Source organism: Mesoplodon mirus (genome assembly GCF_964341445.2).
Source record: "Mesoplodon mirus genome assembly, chromosome: 1".
Classification (NCBI taxonomy): Eukaryota; Metazoa; Chordata; class Mammalia; order Artiodactyla; family Ziphiidae; genus Mesoplodon; species Mesoplodon mirus.
The window spans coordinates 4,961,157-4,977,700 of NC_138976.1; the positions used below are offsets into that span (position 1 = coordinate 4,961,157).

Below are 16,544 nucleotides of genomic sequence, written 5' to 3' on the forward strand. Positions count from 1 at the left end.
GACATCCTCTCAGAACTCTGGCTTCAGCAGGGGGGGAGTTGCGCTCTGGCCAGGTTACAGACGGGCGGCTCTGCAGGAGATGAGGGTGTTGGCACGTTCGCCGGGTACGTGCACGTTCTAAGGGTGCCCTTGTGCCTGTGAGAGAGAAGCCAGGTTGAGAGTGAAGACCTTCTGGCCGGTGTGTTTGTGTTTGGGCTGGAAGGTCGTGGTGAATGTGGAAAGCTGCCCCTCCTGTGATGGCCTCGTTGGGCCCGGGGGGAAGGAGGCTGAGTGCTGGGATCTCACTCCGCCTTGGAATCCGGGTGCGCACGTGTGCCTGTCGTCCGGCGGTTCTTTTGCCGACGACGTTCTGTAGTTGAGTTCACACAGCTGCCTCTCCAGGAAGATGGCATTCTAATTATAATCGCTCAGGAATCAGTGAAGAATTAGTGGAATTTCGTCCTGCCTCAGCAGATGCAAGCGTACAGGCTCCTCCCTTTTCCTTTGCCCTGCTTGTAAAGAGAGTGAGCTGAGTGTGGCGCTTCCGAGGCACTTTGACTCCCTCTGATGCCGTGATGCTCTTCTGTGTGGCCTGGTGATGGGCTTCTTGGATGAACTGCCTTCCCCGCCCTCCTCCAGGCGATGGGGTGCAGGGGGCCTGCCTCCACGCCACTTGCCCTCTCTTCTAATTACATCGTCTCTTGTCTCTCCACCTTGTCTGTAATCACCAGCTGGTTAGCTGTTCCTTAAAATATGTGCGAGATTATGTTTAACTCCTAGATGGTGATAACAGGAAAATGCCAGCCTTCTTTCTTCTTCCAGTACTTGATTCTTGGCGATCTCAACCCTCCACGTTTCTCCAGGAATAGGCATCGAAACTATTACAGAGTGGGGTGACACTGATTCTGATTATATGGAGTATGCCTTATTTTTCTTTTAATTCGTATTTCAGAAGTAATACATGTTCGTTGTAGCAAAGTAAGAAAAAGCAGAGAAGCAAAAACAAGAAAATAAGGGGTGTTTCATAGCCGTATTTTTTCCTATACGTATGTTCTTGGTTTTATTTTGTTTCCAAAACATACTATGTATACACCAGTGTACCATCTGGGGTGTTTTTCCACTTAACATTGTATTGACTTTCCACGCCATCATATATTCTTGTTTTTTAAATGGTAATATAAATGGTCCATTGTTTAAGTCTATCTTAATTTATGTAATCAGTACTTAGTATTGAATATTTAATTATGGAATATTGAGTAGTCTGATTACCTGTTACACGGAATGCTGCGGTGACCGTTCTTTGTGGCTTAATTTTTGTACACATCCGTGTCATTTTCCTTGGGCTAAATTATTATAAAACGTATGCAGATATCTAAAGCTTTTTATGTATACTGACAAGTCATCTTTTAGAAAGGCTATCCAAAGCATTACTTCCATCCATCATATTAACTCTTTGCCTTACCACACTTGTCAGGATTCCTGTGTGGGGTGTTTTGAGTTGGGAGAGGCTTTGCAGTCTGATTTGGGGGCACACTGCTGCATTACCCACCTTCTTCCATTGCTGCCTCCTCTGTAACTTTAGAAATAGACGTTCATGCTGAAAGCCTGAACTTCTCATGTGACACAGGTAGGTCCTACCCAGGTGTGCATCAACAGGACAATGAATGAAGAAATTGTGGGTTTATCCATATACTGGAATACAACTCAGCAACATCAAGGGACACACTACTCATGCACACAGAGACGTGGGTGTTTACACTGAGCAAAAGGGGATCAACGAATAGAGATAGAGGGTGGATTAGTGGTTGTGGGTCCGGGAGGGCTGGGGAGACATGAGGAGGGACCCCTGAAAGGTCCAGAGTTTGTTCTGGACGTAATAATGAGTCCTGAAATGCATTGTGTTGATGGTTGCACAACACTGTGAACAGACTAAAAACCATTGTATTGCACACTTTAAATGGCTGAATTTTATGGCATAAAGCTGTTCAGAAAAAGAAGATGGACACCAAAGAATACATACTGTATGGTTCCACTTACTTCAAGTTCTAAGCAGAAGTGGTCCAAGAAACAGAAGTGAAAAAGTGGTTGCGGTGGAGCAGATTGACTAGAGAGGGTGGTGGGAACGTTCTGTATTTTTGAGTGATTCTTATACATGGTGTATGCAGTCACCAAAACTCATCAAACTGGGGGAAGATGCATTCTAGTTGAAAAAACCAAGTAGACCCTAATCACCTCTTTTTTTTTTTTTTTTTCCTATTTAAAAAAATACTTTCTAAAGTCATTTCTCTGCTGGGTGATACGCCCTAAACTTTCTGTCCGTCGACAAAGGTTCCCACCCGTCATTTCAGGATACCAGCTGCTACCACACCCGTGGCCAGCACACTCTGGGAAACCACCTTCCCCAAGACCAGAGGTTTGGTTGTCAGTAAGCAGCGTCCTGCACATCGTATAATGGCTTCAGAGAACTCGAGGGTCGTAGTTCTTCCTCCACAAACCGACTGGCAGTTGTTCTGCCAGGAGTTTGATCTGTGTGATGAACTTGGTCGTTCTGAGACCGTGGGGCTTGTCGTTTCCCCCTCCACAGGGAAGGGCCTTTATGCACTTGAAACTTTCAACGTGCTGTGCCGGTATGTTTGGAGGGTAGGGGACGTTTTGGGAAGTCAGGCAGATTACCTAAGTCAGATCATACTCACACGTACGGTGAGTGAGGAATCTGTGGGAGTGGAGGACAGACAGCTGACCCACCTGGTTGGGAACATTCCCGGTGAGGAAGCTTCCTCATGTCTCACTGCTTTTCTCTTGTGTGGGGTGTAGGAGCTGGTCAGACTTACCATCGAGAAGCAGGGGCATCCGTCTCCAACAAGCCCAGTGAAACCCAGTTCCCCAGCCTGCAAACCCGACGGGTGAGTGCCGACCAGACCCTCCAGTATCTGGGGTCACGGTTGATCTGCACTTGAGAAAGAAGGGGAGCCGGGTCCGGAGCCCACATCAGGCCCACACTCCCTTCTCAGTGAATCCTGGGCAGGTAAGAGCCTGCATTACCTCAAAGTGTGTGTAGCACACACCCATTCTGAAGAGTTGCGTGGTCTCCAGGTGAATAGTTAGCGTGACCTTCTCTAAGGATACTATGTGGTGTCACAACCCACCTATACTTTTCTTGACCAGCTTCCTCCCATAATCAGAAAGAACTTTGAGGGGTTGGGTTTTAGGGGTTTCACTTGAGAGCATTTAACTTTACCAAGAGAGGAAACTGAGGGTAATGTGGACAGTTACAAGGCCTTGCAGTAATTTCTACCGCAAGCCCCTAGTAAAAACATAAAACCTACACTTGGAGCATTTTAGAACATCATCTAGTCCAGAGATTCCTCTTACAGATGAGGAAACTGAGGTGCAGAGGCAGGGGGACTTGGCCAAGCTTCTGCTGTTTGTGGGTGATCGAACCAGACTTGAAACCCCATCTGTGCCTTGGAGCCCAGGGCACAGTGTCAGCTCTGTGTCCAGGGCACCTCCGTCCCTGTCCCCCCATGACTTCCCTGCCCTGGTCACGTCCTCACGCTCTCAGGACCTTCTCTGTGGCCTTCTGTAACCCCGAGTTCTCTTCAACTCTCCAGCCAGTCTGAGCTCCCCTTGACAGATCGAGAGATGGAGATTCTAAACAAGACGACCGGCCTGTCGCAGTCGGCCGAGGGGCTCCCAGATTCCACGGATGAAGAGGTCGCGCCCCCCAAACCCCCCTTACCTGGCATTCGTGTGGTTGATAATAGGTAATTTTCTGTTTTTCTAGCACACTCCTCTATTTATGTCATAATTTCACGAATGGATGGGTAGGATGAGCCAAAAAGAAGACGGTGCCATTAGGGTCAGAACCTGCTCTTTAGGCCCCTTGGCGGTTTGACCTTCCTCTGGAGGGGCTTCTCCGGAGGACGCGAGCCTGGCCCAGTGCCCTCCCTTGCCCCGCACCCTGAGAACTCCCAACCACTTGCCTTTTAGCCTGAGCCAAGCAAAAACTGGTACCATTTGTTGCGAAAAGGAAAGCAAGGACTTTGGATACTAGTTTTTTGGCACTGATGGGATGGGAGTTGAAAGTGTGAAAAGCGGGTGTGAAGTGTCTGATAATGAAAGAACCCACCTCCCATACCCCAGTATCTGTTTAAAGCATTTTGTGGGGTGTCTGGTTTGATAGGGTTCCTTGCTCTGTTTCAGTCCTCCACCAGCATTGCCACCGAAGAAGAGACAGTCGGCTCCATCCCCTACCCGAGTGGCCGTCGTGGCCCCCATGAGTCGAGCCACCAGTGGCTCCAGTTTGCCTGTTGGAATTAATAGGCAGGTAATTAGCTCCATCTAGAAAGGCAGAGGAAGGCCTCAGCTTTGGGGATTTGGTTCCTGAAGCTGAGAGAAACCCAGCGGTCTTCAGTCCCTGGCGTTGGTCACAGGAAGAGCTCTCCCCCCTGGGGTGGAAGTTCCCTCACGGGGTGGGGAGGCTGAGACCGGCCCCAGGGCCTCCCTCGCACCGAGCTCTGAGCGCCTGCAGAGGCCCTCTTTCTTGGAAGGCACAGAAGTGGTGTTTACAGCCTACAGCAAAGACGGGCCTTTCCAGCAGGTTGCTGAGCTTGCCGGTATTTCCTTCTCCGAGTAAACGTACCGGCTCCCTCCCCTGGCCTCTGCCACCATTTCCCAGGAGTGACTTGGTTTGTTTTCGTTTTTGCCGGGAGGATTTTGACGTGGACTGTTACGCACAGAGACGACTGTCGGGCGGCAGCCACTCATATGGCGGCGAGTCGCCCCGCCTGTCCCCCTGCAGCAGCATAGGCAAGCTCAGCAAGTCGGACGAGCAGCTGTCTTCTCTGGACAGGGACAGCGGGCAGTGCTCCCGGAACACAAGCTGTGAAACACTAGGTGAGCTGCTGGCGTCTCGGTCACCATTGCTCCTGGCTCATCGTCTCTCGGTGGCTTTTTTGGGCTCAGACGGTGATGCCAGTCATTGGCTCTGTTGACCTTGGCCAAGTCACTCAAAATCCGAGCCTCAGTTTCCTCATCTGCAAAATGAGGATACCAGCGTTTGTCTCTGAAGGGGGTTGAAAGTTTAAATGGAGTAGCAGTGTGAAACCCCATGGGAGATGCTGAAATGGTAGCTGTTACTTCAGTTAGTCTGTCAGTGTGTCATTTGACTCCCTTTGCCAGAATTCAGAGCCATCTGTGCTCAGAGCCCCGGACTACTGTTGACGGAGGGCGAAGGCGAGTGAGCAGCACATGCTGACCGCGGGCGCTGGGGCCCGATCGGGAGCCTGGCCTGCAGTTCGGCAGGAGGCTGACAGAGCAGTGAACTGTTCATGTCCCACGAACGAGATACTTCACTTCTGAGAGCTTATCTTAAGAACATAATCAGAGATCTATGGCAAGATTTCTGTCCAAAGACATTAATCTCAGCATTATTAAGAGTAGTGCTGATAAACTGGAAAGAATCTACTACTCAGTGGTAGGACATCAGGAGACTTACGATACATCCATTTGGTGGAATAATACATAGCTGTATTAAAAACCAATTATGATATAGTGATCAGCAGACAAAATCCAAGACCACTTAGATAGTGTTTTCTCAGTTTAAAAAAAAAAAATCCAAGGGAAAAAAGACTTTTAAGGAAATATATCCAATGGTAAGCAGAGATTATAGTTAGATTATGGGATTGTGGGTGATTTTGATTTTCTCAATGGGGTTTTTTGGCCACCTTTTCTACAGTGGTCATGCATTTTTCTTTTTTTAAGTAAGAAACTTTTAAAAATCCAGGAAAGTACAAAGAATTGGATAGCAAGCAATCCAATCATCTGGTTTTACTTTTATAAGCAGGAGAAAAATGAAGAATATAATGTAAAGTGAGAGTCTTTGTGGATGAGACGGGAGATGTGTTTTGGTCACTCTGATGAGCGGCACTGGGTCAGGGAGGAGGGGTGGGATCTTCTCTTTCTGTGGGGGCTGGTGGCTCACAGTATGTTTCTCCTGTTGTGAATGCAGATCATTACGACCCTGACTACGAATTCCTCCAACAAGACCTCTCTAACGCAGACCAGATACCTCAGCAAGTGGCCTGTAACCTCAGCCCGTTGCCAGAGTCCTTGGGGGAGTCTGGGTCTCCATTTCTCGGCCATTCTTTCCAGTTGCCTCCGGGCAGCTGTCCCCAGCCAGAGGGGCCCTCGGCCCCAGGGCAGCAGATGGACGTGCCGCCTGCTCTTCCCGAGAAGAAGCGCAGGAGCGCGGCCTCTCAGACGGCGGACAGCTCTGGCTGCAGGGCGTCCTACGAGCGGCACCCCTCGCAGTACGACAACATCTCCGAGGAGGACCTGCAGAACCCGGCCTCGGTCCAGTCCGTCCCCTTCACGCCCTTTGCTGCTATTCTTCCCTTTCAGCAAGGAGGTTCCTCAGCCTCTGTCGAATTTGTGGGTGATTTCACTGTTCCTGAATCAACGGGTGACCCAGAAAAACCTCCTCCTCTACCAGAGAAGAAAAACAAACACAGTAAGTTTTTGCTGAGCTATTGTCGGGAAGCACCTTTTGTAACCTAAAATGGTGTTTTATTGAAACATTAGATCAGAATCAAACCAGTGGCCTCGTAATTTCATAAAAGGTAGAACCACAGGTATGTGGACACTTACAGGAGCCTTGTGTTGCCAATACTGGGGACCACTTTTAAAGCCTGATAAGCTGACCTCTCCTTTTGGTCTCGACAGGACCTCAGGTCTGGTCTCCACAGAGTATTTGGCCTCTTGTAGATGGCAGTCAGTTGGCCTTCTGGCCCAAACACGTGGTGACAAAGAGAAACAACTATCACGGCATTACATCTGGGTAAAGCAGAACAGACCTTTGAATTAAAATAGCCCTGATCACACCCACAGGGGTTTTCTAAGGCTCCCTGAAGTGCAGGGGGCTGTTTAGAGGGAACCCTGGTACCGCTCTGTCTTCTGTTTGCAGACACTGAAATGTCACATAACCACTTGGAATCTGAGATTGCCTGGTGGGAGTTGCTGAGGACACTTCTTGGACCAGATAATCTGATCTATGATGTTATTAGGGCCCAGGGGTGGAGCTGAAATTTTGGGTTTTTGTATTTTGAATAGTTTCCAAGGTCCTAAGTCGAGTTCTGCAGGGATCTGCTCGTCTGCCGGCTCCCCGACTGCTCTGTGTTGCCTGTCTCTCTGCCCCACCCTCTCCCCACGTCACCCGCACGGCTCTACCTCATCTCCCTTGGGCAGACTGGCTGTCAGTGTTTCGATATGTGTGTGGCCACATCAGCCCACAGCCCCAGGATTCCCTGGCCTCAGTGGAAACATCCAGCAGATGACTTCTGTGACCTGGAAGTTGAGTATCCATTCCAAATTCCCAAGTGAGAGCATCTGATTGGCCCTGCTGAGAGCGGCCCGTTCTCAGAAGGGGAGACCTGGCCTCATTTACTGCACTGGGTGTCGTGCAACTTGTAGAATGGCCTCGGTGGTATGGTCCCCCAGCTGGAGGGAGAGCTGGCTCTGTAGGGCTAATGGTGTCATTCCTGTTTGTCATGTAAGTTCACTCACTAGAAACCAGGCCGCTAGTAGAGGGAGCTGCAAACAGCAACGCCAGGAACGTCTCCTGCGCCTCTCTGTCTACACGCACAGGTGTCTAAAGAGCTATGGGCCTCTCCCCTCCACCCTCCTGGCCTTGACTTGAGCAGCATGCCCTTGAGGGCTCGCACCCTTTCCTGTCCTTTCCTAGGAATCTCCTGGACCCAGACCAAGAGCAGGCTTGCATCTGTGCAAACCACAGCAGATTTGTGGTGCTGCCTGGCTGGGGAGCTAGGAGCCTCGCGCTCTGAGCTCTTAGACCAGGTGTGGGCAGCCGGCTTCAGGCAGAGAAGAAAAGGAAAGGGGGAGGCGTCCATTGTTGCCTTTTGAATAGCCTCAAGTCTCCTGTGGCTGAAAATATTTCCTATTAATTTAGGCATCCATTTCTAGGCTCTGTGTCATCCGTAAATGTCTGTAGCTCTTGTGCCTGCAAACCTTTAAAATCTACTGAGCGCTTCCGGTGTGGCACCCTGGGCTGAAGCTCGACATACTCTGACATACTCTGTCGTATTCGTCCTTACCAACCTCCTGGCTGGCCGGGTGTCATTAGCCCCCTTTTTATAGCTGAAGAAACAGGAGCTCAAAGGAACTGAGCCTCTGCCCAAGATCAGATCAGCAAGGAAGTGGGTGGCAGATGTGGGTTTCTGAGCAGTGTTTTCCTAGCTCAGCTCACTGCCTCCCAGGCTGAGGAGGAAGGCCTCCCCCCACTTCCCTGAGCCCTGTGCCAGCTTACAGTAGTAACCCCTGCGCAGCTGGTGGTCTCCTCAGTGCCCTGTGAAAGGGCCCCTGACTTGAGGCTCCCTGAGGCTTAGTCCTAGTCTCAAGTCTGCTCTTCACTTCCCGAGAGGACCCTTGAAGAGTTCCAATCTGCAACCCCGTGAAAACTCCTCACAGAGTTGCTTTGAAGGAAAGGAGGAGATAATCATCATCTTTATACTTGGCTAACGCTGGGCAAAGCTTGTGCACACGCAGCCTCGGTGTCAGAGAGCATCCCCGTCCTTTGGGTTGCTCTGAGGGTCCCCGGCCCTGTGAGCCCCTTGCGCCAGACAAGCTTCCTCATCACTGTCTGCCCATAGTCCCAGGTGCCCACTGGGCCTTCCCAGTGATGCCGGTGGCTGTAGTCTCTGGGCCCTTGTGCTGGTGGGCTGCCTTTGAAATGGACTGGTCCTCCTTGATTCTAGAAGGTGGCGACCATCGCTGCTGCTTCTCTGTGCTTGGTTAGCAGTTCTCTACAAGGACTTCAACATCAAGGAGTTCGTGGAGCTCCTGAAAAGATCGCAGCCTTGCTGAAGCTTTCCATTTTGGTCAGGCAGAGGCGGTTGCGTTCAGGCTCCTTAGGGAGAAACTCGTGGGCATTTGGGGTCGTCTTCATGGTTTGCATCTTGCCCTGGAACCCAGTGGTGTTGCTTGTGCAGTGTTAGAGAAAAGGCGATGTGGGGTTCCAGGGGGACTGCAAGCTGCGCTTCTCCTTGAGAAGCACCGATTTTATGGAGGAAACCACCTTTTACAGCCAAGCTCCACTCTGTGCTTTTTGGAGCTGAGATGTTCTTACTGATTCCTTTAAATAAAGAAGGTAACTCTGAACCCCTCTTTCAGTGAAGGGTGCTAGAAAGACGTATTTGGAGAAAGGCATTTCCTGTCTACCTTGACCGCCAGTGAGGTACAGAGAAGAAAAAGACCATCTCCCTACCTTCATGGCTGCCTTCCCCAGCCAAGTATCTCTGTCCTTTCATTTCTGACTGGTTTAGGTCTCCAGTTAAGCCCAACTTTCTGGTTATTTGAAAATACAAAGTTAAGCCATGCAAACTTGTCCTTGCCATGGTTTCTTAGTATCTGAACTTTGGCTTCACCTAGCAGGTGCTCGCATCCCTTCACCTCCCTCTTAGTTCGTGCGCGGTAACTCTGTAAATAAGTTAGTACTTATTTCTGACGCAGGTATTGAGGGGCGCAACAGTGCCTTTCCCTCCAAACACGCGTCTGTATAGAGGGTGCCCTAACACCCAGGAGCTTCCTCCGCTACCTAGAGAAGTGGAAGGGTGGAGCAGTTCGGGCCTGCCTTGACCTCGACTTTGCGACAGGGAGTGTAAATGCGAGATCGTGTCCACACAGGTAGATTGGGGCTGGAGAAAGGGCTTCTGCTCCAGTCCAGCCTTCACAGCTACGGACGCCAGATGACGGCTCTGTCAGGTCCAGACTGTCCGTTCTCCCAGAACCCTCTGGAGTCTTCAGAAAGGCCTGGCTCAGAAGATGGGGCTTGGATAACCACCAAAAGTCAGAAATAAAGTACACGCTGATGCCCTCACGTGAGGGCTGAGGGCTTCACACCTGCCGCGGAGCCGCTGTCTGCGGCCGAGGGTTCCGTCGGTGGCGCCACACTGCCAGTGAGGGAGCCTGCCCACCGTGCGGGCCCCTCAGGTGCAGGCAACTCCGCCGTGAGGCCGCGGCTCCGTGACAGATGTCCGCGGTGGCAAGGGCTAGGGCTGCTTTATTTGTTTATTTATTTTTAACATCTTTATTGGAGTATAATTGCTTTACAGTGGTGTGTTAGTTTCTGCTTTATAACAAAGTGAATCAGCTATACATGTATCCCCATATCCCCTCCTCCTCTCGTCTCCCTCCCGCCCTCCCTATCCCACCCCTCTAGGTGGTCACAAAGCACCGGGCTGGGGCTTCTTAAGGGGCTTTTAGAGAGGAGGATCCTTATGTTTCAATGTGAGCACTTCTTTTCTCACTGTTCGTCCCTCTGTACAGAGGATGTTCCATACAACCTGTGGGCTTGGAGGGGGAGAACTGAGCTTAGTGACTGTTATTTCTTGCCTACCCCGGGGCTGCAGCCTGGTTCAGCAAGTCACTGAGCAGGGACAGATACCAGGGGGACATGCGTTCTCTTCATTCATTCATCCTGTAAATATGTGTGGACGCCTACTGTGTGTTAGGCACCGGTGATACAGCAGCCGACAGGACAGACAAGGTCCCTGCCCTCCTGCAGCTTCAGCTCTTGAGTGAGAGGCAGTAAGTCCTGTTGCACCTGCTTTGGAGATTCTTCCTGAACCAAACCACTCTCACCCCACCCCCACCCCCACCGCGGCCTTTCACCTGAGCAAGCACAGCCGCCCAGAACCATCTTCCCAAGACGTAGCAGCTCCGGGCGCACCCGGGGCGGGGGTGGGGGCCCTTCTGTGGGTTCCCGCCAACTCAGCATCAAGCCTGCTTCCTTGCCCCGTTCACACAGCCCCATGCAACCTCCTGAGTTGTCCCTCTCCCCTCACCAGCTGTGCTCTGCCCACTGGACCCTCGTCCTGGCTGTGGACCTCTGCCTGGCTGAGAAGACTCTTCCACCCATCCTCACCCTTATTCTAGAGAAGCACCCCCATCACCACCCCATTTCACTGTCCTCCATGGGACACGCATACCACACCTCGGCCTGTTTTCTGTCTCCCTGGGGAGGTGTGAGCGCCACGCAGGCGAAGGATTCGCTTTGCTGCCCCTGTGTAGTCCCAGCACCTGGGTCAGTGCCTAACACATAGTAGGTGCTCAGAAAAATCAGACGAATGAGAAGAGCCCAGCTAGCTCATGACACGCAGTGGGAAGGCCTCTGAAGGAAGGGAACGTGGGACCGAGGAGGGGCTGGCTGCTGGGGCAGAGCCGGGGGTGAGAGGCCTCCATGGAAGGCAGGGAACCTGAGCCCGAGGCCCAAAGGAGGGAAGGAGTCGGGCCTGGCAGCGTAGCGGCAGGGTTGCGGGAAGAGCAGCCGGAACAGCGCTGCGGAAAGCCCCGAGCGTGGTCCGGGAACTGAGAGAGCCAGAGGAGTGGGCGGCGTGCACTGGGGCGCCCGCTGTGCCCTGAGCCCCGCGCGCGGGCCACAGCCACGGCCCTGGAGAGGCTGGAAAGCCCCGAGGGCTTCTCAGCAAGGAGTGGAGTGCCCCCTACGCGTTTCTAAAAACAGACTCTCTTCCCTAGAGCGGTCCTAGGTTCCCAGGGACGTCGAGTGGAAAGTACAGGGAGTTCCCGTAGATCTTCGCCCTCCCTCCCCGCACACACGGCTCCACCACCGTCACCACCGCCACCGTGACCCCCCGTGACACGCCGTGGTCGCCGAGTCAGGGCTCACATCGCCTTGACACGGGTGTCCGTGTGGTAGTGTCGTACAGAGTGGGCTCTCTGGGCCCTCACCCTGGCCGCTGTGCGGGGGCAGGGTGGGGATCTGTGAACAGCGGTCTCCAGCCCAGTGTCCCCTGTGTCCGCAGTGCTGGCCTACATGCAGCTGCTCGAGGACTACTCGGAGCCGCAGCCCTCCATGTTCTACCGGACGCCGCAGAAGGAGCACATCTACCAGCAGAAGAACAAGCTCCTCATGGAGGTGTACGGCTTCAGCGACTCTTTCAGCGCCGGGGATGCCCCGCAGGAGCTCGCCCCTCCCCCCGCCCTGCCCCCCAAGCAGCGGCAGCTGGTAAGTGGCCCCTCCCAGGTGCCCCTCGCTGTTCCACCCCCAGCGACCAGTCTCTCGTCCTGACGGGTCTCTAGGAACTGGGGTGGTCCTGGGGCAGGTTTCGGCGCCTCTCCTTCCGGGCCAGGGCTCTGGGCCGTGCTCTCGTGCCCTCGCTGCGGCCTGTCTCCTGCTGCACCATCTCCCCACCCTGGGGGGTGGCGCCTTTCTTTTCCAGAGCAGCCCCTGCAGCTGGGGCTGGCTTGTACTCAGAATGTTTGCTTTCTCTGTTGACGGTCCTTTTTCTCTCTTCTTTGGCTCCAATATAGACCTCCCAGAAAGGAGGGACTCAATCAGAGCACAGGGCACCGTCTGTGTAGGGCCATCTGTGGACTTGATTTACATAATGGGCCTCACTTTGCCCAGTGATTTAACACCCCGCCCTGGCCGGGGATGGCCCAGTGAGAACCAGCTCTATTGAAGCAGGATGGCTTTGCACAGAGCCGCTTTGTGTTTCAGGCATGGCACACCGTTCCTCCTTCAAAAACCCCTCCTGTGTAAGGACTCCGTGTAGGTGGCACAGAGGCAGGCTGTCCAGCCGTGGGCAGGCTGTGAGGCTCTGGGACCAGACGGGGGGCACGGCGGGTGCGCCTTTCAACCCCTTTCTCTTTGCCACCAGTTTACTAACCGAGTGGGCTCTGGTCAGGGTGTGGAATGCAAATGTCCCATCCAGCCGTGTTCTCCAGGAAAGGAGACCCGACTTTTTCAGAGCTGCATGTGCTGTCTCGCTCTTACGCTGGTCAGTCTGGTAGTGATTTAACCAGCGAGGGGCCCAGTGTGGCTGGCCAGGCCGCCTTTTATCCATTGCGAGAGGACGTGAGGTGCTGCCCCGACTTTTCTGGGAGGCAGCTGCCGACCGGACGACAAAGGCCCCTGGGTGACTCCCTGGGTGATTGGGCCTCGAGCATGTCTGGCCCCAGGCGTCCCCGAGCCTTCCTACACTCAGCGGGCTCTGGGGCTGGCCCCGCAGAGCCACAGCCAGCCTCTTGGGGGACAGCCTGGACCAGTAGAAGAAAGGCCAGGCTCGGGCTGGGAGTCGTGGGTCGCAGTTCTGCCACCAGCTAGCTGTGTCTCAGCAGTTGTGTTCAGGATCTCAGCTTTTCACCTGTCCTGCTCACCCCACAGACACCTGAACGTGCCCGAATATGAACAGAAATTGAAAATTGATTCTAGGATTTCAAGAAGGAATTGTCACCACAGAAAAAAAATGCCTGCCCCCGGGACCTCTGACCTAAAATGTTCGGTTGGACAGCTGGGCCAGTTAGGTTGAAACGTGAAGTTTTCTCATCCCCTCCTGCTGGAGTGCATGCGTGCCTGTCGGCCGGCCTTGGGCATCTTCTCTGTACCGTGTAGCCCACAGGCGTCAGAGCACTGGGGAGAGATCCCTAAGGAGCGCACACGAGTCCCAGCCCGCATGAGAGAGCTGTCAGACGGCCTCCCCTGTGGCAGGGCGGCGGTGAGGGCAGTTCTGGGGAGAGACCTGCCAGGGGGCCCGGGAGGTGGGCCGACACCCTGTTGAACACCGCCCTGTGTGAGCACTGGAGCTTTCATATGGTGTCGTACGATCCTCCCCACGGCCCCTGGCACCCCCATTTTAAGTAAACTGAGGCTGAGAGAGCTGGAGAGACTGACTCAAAGCCCACTGCCAGAAGTGGAAGATTTGGGAGCCACGCCCAGCTCTGACTGAAGCCCGGGCACACATGTGCCATGCCCTGTGCCGGCTGCTTGGCATCCCTTCCCCAGTGCAAACGCAAGAAGTGTGACCCCATTTTTCCAGATAGAAGTGAGAGTGCTGGTTACACCTGCTGGCCCGCGTGTGCCGAGGGAGGCTGGTTCTAAGTGCTTTCCACGCATACCGCCCCGCACCGTGTTCCCCACATCCTACAGATGACAACCTGGGGCACGGAGAGCTTTGAGTAATGCCCGGGGCCGGTGGGTCACGAATGGCAGGGCTCAGGTTAAACCCAGGCAGCCTGGCTCCTGCTCTGCACTCTGCCGGAGCACAGCCACCCCATAGAGGGGGGTCTGGGGCCCGAAATAAGCGGAAGAGCAGGGACTCACCCAGGTCTGCGTGGCTCCTCCCATCTTACCGCCACTTCCAGCGGACCCAGAAATGAAGAGGGTGCCCGCTCACCCAGGTCGCCTTTGGCAGGCATTCTTAACCCCTGAGCTGGGCCGGGAAGCCATCCCTCTCCAGAATGTCCCAGCAGAGTCGAGTAGCCGCCTGTTTAGCCTTTATGTGTACATGCCTGACTGTTCTCTGCTTTTCTCCCTCCTTCCCTGTCTTCTCTCTCCTTCCTCCGCCCAGCAGGCCTCCTATGCTGCTTCTTCCTTCTCCTCTGTCTCCTACTGTGTCCAGCAAACTAAAGTGGCCTTCACTCCCGAGGACGGCAGTGCCACTCAGGGCATCAGTGTGTCCGTCTCTAACTCCTTTCTCAGCCGGCACGGCAACTTACCTGTGCCCTCGGTGAGTCGCTCCCTGCTTCTCGCCACTGGGAAACCGGTGAGCGCGGTCCTTCCCTTGTCGCTCCTGCCTCGCGACACGTGTGCTGCTGCTCCTCGCCGGCCCTGTCTCTCCGCAGGCCCCTGCGCTAGATGGGAAAGGGTACGCGTGGTTGGCTGGCTGTGGCCCGAAGGACTGCGTGAGCGGGTGGGGTGGGGATCGTTAGCAGCCACGCTTGGAACGTTGTCACCCAGGCATAAACTGGCAGGGGTGTTTTGGCCTTTTTATTCCATTCTCACACTGGGCCTTGGGTCAGCCCTGTAGTGTTCTGTGTTTAAAAAGGAATAGTCCTCACGTAGGAAGCAAAGCCCCGGAGAGCAGGTTATACCCAGCATGACGGAGTTTGAGTTTGAGAGCTGTATCAGTTAGCTTCTGCTAACCCTTGCTACGTAACATACCACCCCAAAACCTTGTGGCTTAAAACCACAGTAACTGTTTGTCATTGCCTGGGACACAGCTTAGTAGTGTGGCTGTGCTGACGCAATTAATCTGTTCCAGTGAAACTCTGGATGTCAGGAGAAAGAACTTGGCAAGGGGGCACATTTGGGCTCCACTTAAAGTCGGTTTATCCTCCCCAGGCCTCAGTTTCTCTCCTTTGGGATTGTACTTTTCCTTGCCTCTTATAATAGTTCGTGAATGGGAGGATTGAGTAAAATCATAGGAGACTTCCAGGCGCATAGTAAGCTTAGAAAGTTTATTACTATTGCTCTTTCTCTTAGAGTTCTGGATTCTGGTCTTGGCTCTGCTTTAATTCTGTACAGGAGAGCTTGGGCAAGTGGCTTAACCTGCTTGCACTTCCCTTTCCCTGTATGAATGACGAGGTTGACCTGGTGACTTTTGGAGACCTCTCCAAGCTTGGGTTCCCAGTGTGGTCTTGTCCGGTTTCCGTATTTGGGAGCCGTCCAGCGCCCGGTTTAATCTGGGCCTGCCCGTTGTGAGGCCCTTGGGACGCAGTCCTCCCTTCAGTGCTAGAGCCTAGCTTTTTAGAGCCCGCACCAACCATACATGCTGTAGAAAGGCTAAACACCACTCGCCCCTGCCCCCAGCCCTGCCCTGGTGCACAGACGCCCTCTGTTTCCTCAGCACGCACCTCTGGCAAGCTCCCTTCACAAATCTTGCAAAACTTGGCCTGTAGACAATCCCAGCTCTTGACAGTTTTTCCCCCTCTGTGAACAGAAAGTAAGTGTGAGATTTCCTAAGAGTGTCTGTTGAGTAGTTTGGGGTAGAAGACTGTCAATGCATTGGACTGTTTACTACAGAATTAAAGAAAATTTGAGGGCATTTTAATTAAGTTTGGGTATGAGTACGTCATGGTTTTCACCCCTGGCACGTAGGGGAGTCTTACGGCATCTTGCAGCAGAAATGTTGTGTTCTCAGCGGCAGCTCCACAAAGGAGCCTGAGGGGAGTGAGCTAAGAAAGGTGCTTTATTTCACTTAAAGGAAAGTCCCTCCAGGCCTCAAGAGCTGTTAGTAATGGCCTAAATGTATGCAACACTTGACATTTGAAATGCTGAAACCCCGGAGAAATGATTTAGTGTAATACCAGCGTATTCTTCGTATATTCTCTGCTACGTTCTAAGATGAGCCCCAGACAGAGGGCTTTGACATGTTCTCAGAGCAGCCCTCTATTCCCGAATGTCCCTGGGCCTGTGTCATCAGTCCAGCATGGAATCCCCAAGGGCTGCCTCGTAGGAATACAGCAGGTGCCAAATCTGAAGACAACTCGCACAGTTCTTGGTCCAGTGACCTGTTACTTCTGCCATGTAACAGGAAGATTGAAAACCTTGCCAAGGGAATTGTAGAGCAGTAAACCTGCATTGATCGATTTAAAATGAAGTAGGTGCTGAAACAGCATTCTCGTTCACCCTTCCCAGGATCCCAGGATAAGTTTAATTCAGTAAGCACGGAGCCTCTCCTAGTGCGGGTCAGGCAGCAAGAAGGATCCAGAGCGAGTAGGAGGGCCCCATCATCCTTGAGAAGCCCTTG

At 53.1% G+C, this 16,544-nt stretch overlaps 1 protein-coding gene across 11 annotated transcripts in view; it reads left to right on the forward strand.

The window, feature by feature from the left end:
* Positions 1 to 16,544, forward strand: part of RAPGEF1 (Rap guanine nucleotide exchange factor 1) — a gene marked incomplete at its 5' end in the record, with an annotated part of 157,688 nt that overhangs the window by 106,644 nt on the left and 34,500 nt on the right. For 10 of the 11 annotated variants that reach the window (XM_082617306.1, XM_082617298.1, XM_082617302.1 and 7 more), the window contains 6 exons: positions 2,794 to 2,882; positions 3,591 to 3,743; positions 4,183 to 4,306; positions 4,692 to 4,875; positions 5,990 to 6,490; positions 11,817 to 12,019. In XM_082617306.1, coding sequence (XP_082473432.1) covers positions 2,794 to 2,882; positions 3,591 to 3,743; positions 4,183 to 4,306; positions 4,692 to 4,875; positions 5,990 to 6,490; positions 11,817 to 12,019 — 1,254 coding nt within the window. Of the gene's footprint in view, positions 1 to 2,793; positions 2,883 to 3,590; positions 3,744 to 4,182; positions 4,307 to 4,691; positions 4,876 to 5,989; positions 6,491 to 11,816; positions 12,020 to 14,363; positions 14,523 to 16,544 lie in introns of all 11 variants that reach the window. The other variant, XM_082617300.1, reaches the window with a different exon arrangement.